The sequence below is a fragment of the Vespa crabro genome, chromosome 10, assembly GCF_910589235.1.
Source record: "Vespa crabro chromosome 10, iyVesCrab1.2, whole genome shotgun sequence".
NCBI lineage: Eukaryota > Metazoa > Arthropoda > Insecta > Hymenoptera > Vespidae > Vespa > Vespa crabro.
In genome coordinates, this window is record NC_060964.1 from 814,814 (window position 1) to 821,570 (window position 6,757).

General features: G+C 28.1%; 3 protein-coding genes across 17 annotated transcripts in view; 2 read left to right on the plus strand and 1 right to left on the minus strand.

Moving 5' to 3' along the window:
- Positions 1 to 115: 115 nt before the first annotated feature.
- Positions 116 to 3,205, minus strand: LOC124427301 (methylcrotonoyl-CoA carboxylase beta chain, mitochondrial). 3 transcript variants are annotated; one of them, XM_046970040.1, is made up of 9 exons: positions 2,959 to 3,205; positions 2,418 to 2,671; positions 2,071 to 2,342; positions 1,850 to 1,997; positions 1,356 to 1,771; positions 1,117 to 1,251; positions 887 to 1,023; positions 733 to 818; positions 116 to 643 (listed from the first exon to the last, which is right to left on the minus strand). In XM_046970040.1, exons 1-9 carry the CDS (start codon positions 3,070 to 3,072, stop codon positions 526 to 528), a joined length of 1,680 nt encoding a protein of 559 aa, XP_046825996.1. In that variant the 5' UTR covers positions 3,073 to 3,205; the 3' UTR covers positions 116 to 525. The 3 variants fall into 3 exon arrangements, with proteins under 3 accessions (XP_046825996.1, XP_046825999.1, XP_046825998.1); XM_046970043.1 differs by having other exon boundaries at positions 2,418 to 2,490; positions 2,959 to 3,092; XM_046970042.1 differs by having other exon boundaries at positions 2,418 to 2,505; positions 2,959 to 3,075.
- A 755-nt stretch (positions 3,206 to 3,960) lies between these two features.
- LOC124427515 (type-1 angiotensin II receptor-associated protein) overlaps positions 3,961 to 6,757 on the plus strand; it is a 3,019-nt gene continuing 222 nt past the window's right edge. The window contains exons 1-6 of one of the 2 annotated variants that reach the window (XR_006942979.1): positions 3,961 to 4,201; positions 4,791 to 4,825; positions 4,955 to 5,066; positions 5,180 to 5,255; positions 5,367 to 5,572; positions 5,809 to 6,757. The exon at positions 5,809 to 6,757 is cut by the window's right edge and continues 222 nt beyond it. Coding sequence is in view for 1 of the 2 variants with exons in the window: in XM_046970526.1 (XP_046826482.1) it covers positions 4,163 to 4,201; positions 4,791 to 4,825; positions 4,955 to 5,066; positions 5,180 to 5,255; positions 5,367 to 5,504; positions 5,809 to 5,879 (471 nt within the window). In the remaining variant the exon portion in view is untranslated. The remainder of the gene's footprint in view (positions 4,202 to 4,790; positions 4,826 to 4,954; positions 5,067 to 5,179; positions 5,256 to 5,366; positions 5,573 to 5,808) is intronic. The other variant, XM_046970526.1, reaches the window with a different exon arrangement.
- LOC124427513 (transcription factor 12) overlaps positions 6,607 to 6,757 on the plus strand; it is a 146,702-nt gene continuing 146,551 nt past the window's right edge. For all 12 annotated transcript variants that reach the window (XM_046970508.1, XM_046970515.1, XM_046970509.1 and 9 more), the window contains exon 1: positions 6,607 to 6,757. This exon is cut by the window's right edge and continues 222 nt beyond it. In XM_046970508.1, coding sequence (XP_046826464.1) covers positions 6,607 to 6,757 — 151 coding nt within the window.

Here is a 6,757-nt window from a genome sequence, read left to right on the forward strand (position 1 = left end):
ATTTTATAAATAAAACAAGAAAAGAATATATATATTTTTTTCTTTTTTATTTATCTTTTTTTTCAATATGTTTCAAAGTTTTTATGAGAAGAAGTATATGTATAACAGAGAAGAATTTCAATTGGAAATTTTATTTATGGAATGATCCATGTAATTGTATATAAAATATAGTCGTATAAAAATAGAAATAACTTTCTTTGGATCAACCAACGACTTCCAAACTTATCAATTTTATAAACATCTTTTTTATTTTTAACAATTTTATACACTTCTTTTAACTTTTTATGAAAATCAACATATCATGATATAATTGGAAGCCGTTGCTCTAAATTTCATTAAACATATATATATACTATAAACAGATCATAATATAAACACTCATTTTTATAAACGTATAAAAAAATATATATATGTGTATATATATATATATATATATATATATATATATATATATATATATATATATACACATATATCTTACAACATATTATATATATATAACACACATATATATCCTAGAACATATTACATCCTGAAGATACCAAATTTGCTTTCTGGTATTGAAGCATTCAAACAAGCAGCCAAACTGAGTCCAAGCACTGTCCTAGTATCAACTGGATCGATCACTCCATCATCCCACAATCTATAGAAATATAATTTATAGATCTTTTATATATTTCTTCTTTTTTATTCTTATTTACTTATGTAGCATTAAAAATATTTATAGTTTACCTAGCACTCGAGTAGTATGGATTACCTTCTTCCTCAAATTTTTTGATAATTGGCTCTTTAATTTTATTTTCTTCTTCCTTCGTCAGCTTTTAATATGAAATGTAAGTAAAATCTATAATCCTAATTAAAGCAAACATAATACTTGAAATGTTACCTCTTTGCCTTCCCGAAGACGCTGACTTTTTGTAATGTGAGCTATTACACTGGCTGCTTGTTCTCCTCCCATCACAGAGATTCTAGCATTTGGCCAAGAATACAAAAAGCGTGGGGAATAAGAACGTCCACACATCCCTATTCAACATAAACCAAAAAGAAATGGTAAGTTACTAAGACTTCATACATGTTTACATATGCATATATTGCTTACATAATAAACAAAATTACCATAATTTCCAGCACCGTAAGAACCTCCGATTAACACGGTAATTTTGGGAACCTTTGCGCACGCTACCGCTGTTACCATTTTTGCACCATTTTTAGCAATACCTCCTTCTTCTGCATCTTTACCCACCATAAATCCTGGATTATAATTATACGAATATATGTATTAATAACAAGAAAAAAAGAAATGTTATAAATTAAATTCATATTAATGCTATACATCTAATTTTTCAATGATTAACCTGTAATATTTTGCAAAAACACAAGAGGTATTTTTCTTTGTGCACACAACTGTATAAAATGTGCTCCTTTTAATGCGCTTTCAGAAAAAAGAACACCATTATTTGCAACGATTCCTACTGGATAACCATGAATTTTAGCAAATCCAGTAACCAATGTCTTCCCGTACAATGCTTTAAATTCATTAAATCTTGATCCATCAACAATTCTTGCAATGACTTCCCGTACATCAAAAGGTCGTTTTAAATTGGTACCAACTATGCCATAAAGTTCATCAATAGCATGTATCGGTACCTCCACATTTGTATCAATCTTTACATCCATGGGAGGTATACAATTTAGATTTTTAACAACTCGTCGTGCTAAATACAAAGCATGAGTATCGTCGATAGCATAGTAATCTGACACTCCAGACTTTCTACAATTTTAAGATTACAAAGCTTGAAATTATGACTAAATTAATATGTAAAATAATGTATCTGCGTTTCTCAATTACCGACAATGTAAAGCTGCTCCTCCTAAATCTTCTGACGTAACCTCTTCTCCAGTAGATGCTTTTACTAAAGGTGGACCAGCCAAAAATATAGTACCCTGATTTCCAACAATAATATTTTCATCGGCCATTGCAGGAATATATGCACCACCTAATTTAATAAATCAAATGATAACAAATATTTAATAATCAAATGATAAGGTAAATTAATAAATGGACCAAACCTGCTGTGCAACTTCCCATTACCACAGCAATTTGTGCAATTCCCATGGCACTCATATTTGCTTGATTATAAAAACTTCTTCCAAAATGCATTTTGTCAGCAAACGCGTCGGATTGATAAGATAAATTCGCTCCCCCACTGTCAACTAGGTATATACAAGGTAATCTATTTTCTTCTGCAATTTCTTGAGCACGCAATTGCTTTTTGATTGTAATCGGATAATAAGTGCCACCTTTTACCGTTGTATCATTTGCTATTATTAAACAGTCATTCCTGTAGGAGTGTTTATTAATCAATAATGAGTATAATAACTTCAATGTATCATTAAATAGTATATGTTATAATTACCCTTCTACTCTGCCGATACCAGTTATTATTCCGCCAGCCGGTACCTCTTCTTTTTCATACATCTTGTACCCTGCTAATTGCGAAAATTCTAAGAAAGGAGAACCTTTATCTAGAAGCACATTGATACGGTCCCTGGGTAATAATTTTCCCTTGCTTAAATGTCTATCTATGGCTTTATTTCCCCCACCCTGTACTATCTTTTCTATAATAGATTTCAATTCGTCTACAAGTATTTTCATTTGTAGATAATTTTCCTAAAATTTGGTAAATATTTTTATATCAAATTAACATATCATTATATATTGTTTTTGCAAATATTACAAAAATTTTCCCATATTTGTCAATAATATATACATTTGTCTTATAAATTATATCATTGTAAAATCTATTTTAAAAAATCTTTAAAAATCTTTAAAAATCTTTAAAAAGTTTATAAAGAAAAAAACGATAATTAATGTCGTTATCATTATAGTATATTATATATTTCCAATTTAGTATATTATATTTCCAACCGAGTATTCAAAAAAAATATTATTCTTACTTGAAAAGTAGATGATCTTGTATCTTGTGATGTACCAATGACAGGTACATTATCATGATAACTTCTTATAAGAAATCTAAGATGCTGTACAAAAAAGGTACCTCTTCGTAACATTGTTTAAAAAGAAAATCGATAGAATATTGTTGAATTAAAGCGAATAACTTATAATTCACATCAACGAAGTTTCAACAACGTAGACTGTGGCGTCATCTTCTCAATGATACGATATAATGAAAGATTGCAAAATAAGAAAATACATGCGACCTAAATAAAAATACTAGAATTTCGTAATCGAAGATATAAATTATAAGATAAATTTGAAATTTAAAGTTCAGAGTCCTCCTATAATTTTTGAATTATCTACTACGTTATCGACTCGCTAGAAACAGATCGTAGCGCTTATATCGACACATTCATTCTGTTATATAATTATTCAATAATTAATGAACGATTAACATTAAACTCAGCTTCATTAGCTTGACTGTGTTTACATTGAAGTTAGCAAAAAGCAATATATCATAAGCAACATCAATTTTATATGTAGGCGTATAGAACTTTCTTACTTGACCATTAATGATTTAATATTATAATGAAACTTACACGTTCATTTTATAAACATGATATTAATATAATGACAAGAATAATAAATTGAGAACAATGATTTATTTAACTTCAACTTTTTCCATGCATAATAAAAAAGAAAGAGTATTATTATATGTTAATAATAAATAAATACGCTTGACCATTTTTTTCTTTTTATCTTTTTCTCTCTTTTTTTTTATGTAACCCTATTGATAATAATGCATTTTCTTAATCATTTATTTAACACATTTATATTTTATCAATATTTATTACAACTTTGAAGGAATGGTGTTTACTATATTTTTATGAATTTACATAAAGAAGTGTGGGTGTAAGGTCATACTATTGATTACTAATATCGATGTTTCACGCGTAAGTAAGGTTAGATTCTAATTTTAAACGAAGTTTTAAAAAACTATGACAGATGGCAGTAAACGTAAAAGGCGTTTACATACGCAATATCTAATACTGTGTATATCATTATGAAGTGTTAATTTGAAAGGAAAGAGACAAAGCAGTAGAGTGACAGGTACGAAAGAACGTTGTATTATTGAACGGTCCATAAGAAGAAATAAGAAAGCAATTGTTTCACGAGAAACACGTAGATTTTAATTGCATAAAAATGCCGAATTTATCTAGTATATCCAGCTATCCATTAAAGGTAAATATAATATATATAAGAATCATATAAAAGTATTTTCTGTTCCAGTAGTTTCTTAAATATTCTTCTAAACCTCTTATATAGCAACATAATAATTATTATCGTCATAAATATTTCATTTTATCCTTATCATATTTGTTGCCATGAAGTCATCCTATATTACTTGTCATATCATACCATAGGCTTATTATGTTATCAGTGTATGTTGTGATATGTGGGGTATCTCTCTTTTTTTTTATTATGTATAAATAAAAATGAAGATATATATGTATACACCAATATTTTATTTTACACACATATATACACACCAATATTTTATTTTATATCGACACTATATGTTATAATAAAATATTTGTAGTTTATTACATTGAGCAATATATATACATACATACATATATATATATACATATATATATATATATATATATATATATATATACGTGTGTGTGTGTGTTATGTGGTTTTGTTATATAAGATAAAAATAATGTGATACAATTACGTGAGTTGTTCTACAAGTATTTCATTAACTATAATGTATATCTATCACTAGATAATGACATGATTTTCATGCATTTCTATATTTTTTTAGGTAATTTTTGCGATTCATCTGGTTCTTGTAACATGGTAATTACAAATTTAATATGATTTCTATATCTCATTATATTATTTCTTACATTATACTTTAAGTTAATGCAATAACAATTAATACTTAATAGTTAATACTTAAATATAATGTCAAATACTTTTTACCAGGGGTATTCAAGGATGTTGGTGCCCAAAATCTGCAATGATGTACAATTTACTATTTTTCATTTGCTTACTTTGGGCTGTGCATAACATTGAATCAGATGAACCATTACAATTTGTAAGTTGTTATAAGTAAAAAAATAGCTCTAATCTATGTGTCTAATCTAAGTTATTACATATAATATTAATAATAATTTTATACAAGCTAAAACGTTATTTGTATTCTTGTAGGCTCTCTTCATAAACGTTTTATCAATATTTTTTGACATAGTGACTTTATCTGTTTACTATCCAATCGGTCTAGCATGTAAGTATGTTCAGACAGTCGTATATGTGACTAATGGACGACATGTAAAAATTACAAATTGTTTGTTATTCTGCCCAAGCAGAAGATGTATTTGAACTCACCAACTTGTAGATGCGTCTGATAAGTTTAGTGCAGCGTTTATGATAATAAACCTGGTCGTGCGTGTTGTCACGAGTATATATCTATTGCGGATAGGACAAGCAAGAGGTGGAAGTCTTGCTACGATGTTTACACCCTGTCCTGCCATGGGTCAGTAGTCCATAGGATACAGATGTGCCTTGTTAGCCTTGTATTGCTTCTACAATTTTCTGCTTTACGTATGTGCTTGATGAACGCTTTATTTTTACGTAAAGTATCATTTACTTCGATAGTTTGTTTGTGAACATTTTGTTTTCGTTTGTGGTATTTTATAGTTAATGATTATGCTTGAATGATTTGCTATTATTTTTATGTGCTTCTGTATTATGGATTATATCTCGAAATTTGCTGTTTGTAAATAAATATCACTGTAATTTTAAAAATATAATATGACATGATTTCTTTTACATTACAGGTATAACTCGACAGGATTACGAGGACATATCCCATCCGATACCTCAAAATTCTGATTTCGTTGGAATTTAAATTATTTTGATGGTATATGTTGTAAGAACTTATAATGTTCGATCTTGGATTTGTTTTTTTGTGGGCGGATCATTTAACATAAGCTTATATGTACAATGATATAAATCTCACATGATATATTTTCATTATTTCTTATATTACAAAACAACGAACAAACAGAGACATAATTAAATATTATCAAAGATACGTACCAGTGTGAACATAATCGATCAGATTTTAAATAGAACAATAGTGCCAATTTATATTTTAATGAATTATACTTTCGATCAAATATTTCGATGTTTTATAAAATTTCGTTCTTTACGTCGATCCGTTAATAATAACTAATGTTGGCACAACATACGTTTATTGTTTCTTATCGTAATCATTTGTTACGTGCATGCATATGATCTAACATAAACAAGTAATATTGTTAAATCGCGTTAAATGTTTCTATTAATTATATATGAAATACTCCGTAATTATCACATACTTATGTATATATGATAAATTATATATATACAAACAGATTTAATATATTATAGATCTATTCTGTACGACTACTTTTATCTGCAGTTTGCAAATAAAATTCTTTATAACAATGTAACAGAACGTTTAGAAAAATTATTTCTATCTCGCATGCTTATCTATGAAAATGGATGAAGATAAAAGAAAAAAGAAAAAGAAAAAGAAAAAGAAAGTAAAGGTGGGGGAATATAAAAAAGAACATACGTACGACGTACGTACAATGTACACACATGCATATATACATACATACATACATATATGCATATATATAATTCTACATCATACGATAGAAATTTTGAACGTGGCGCTAACCGAACGGTGGCGCCTAAGCGTCGGCCGCCAGAGGTCGCCAGGTTTGAGGTATAAAATCG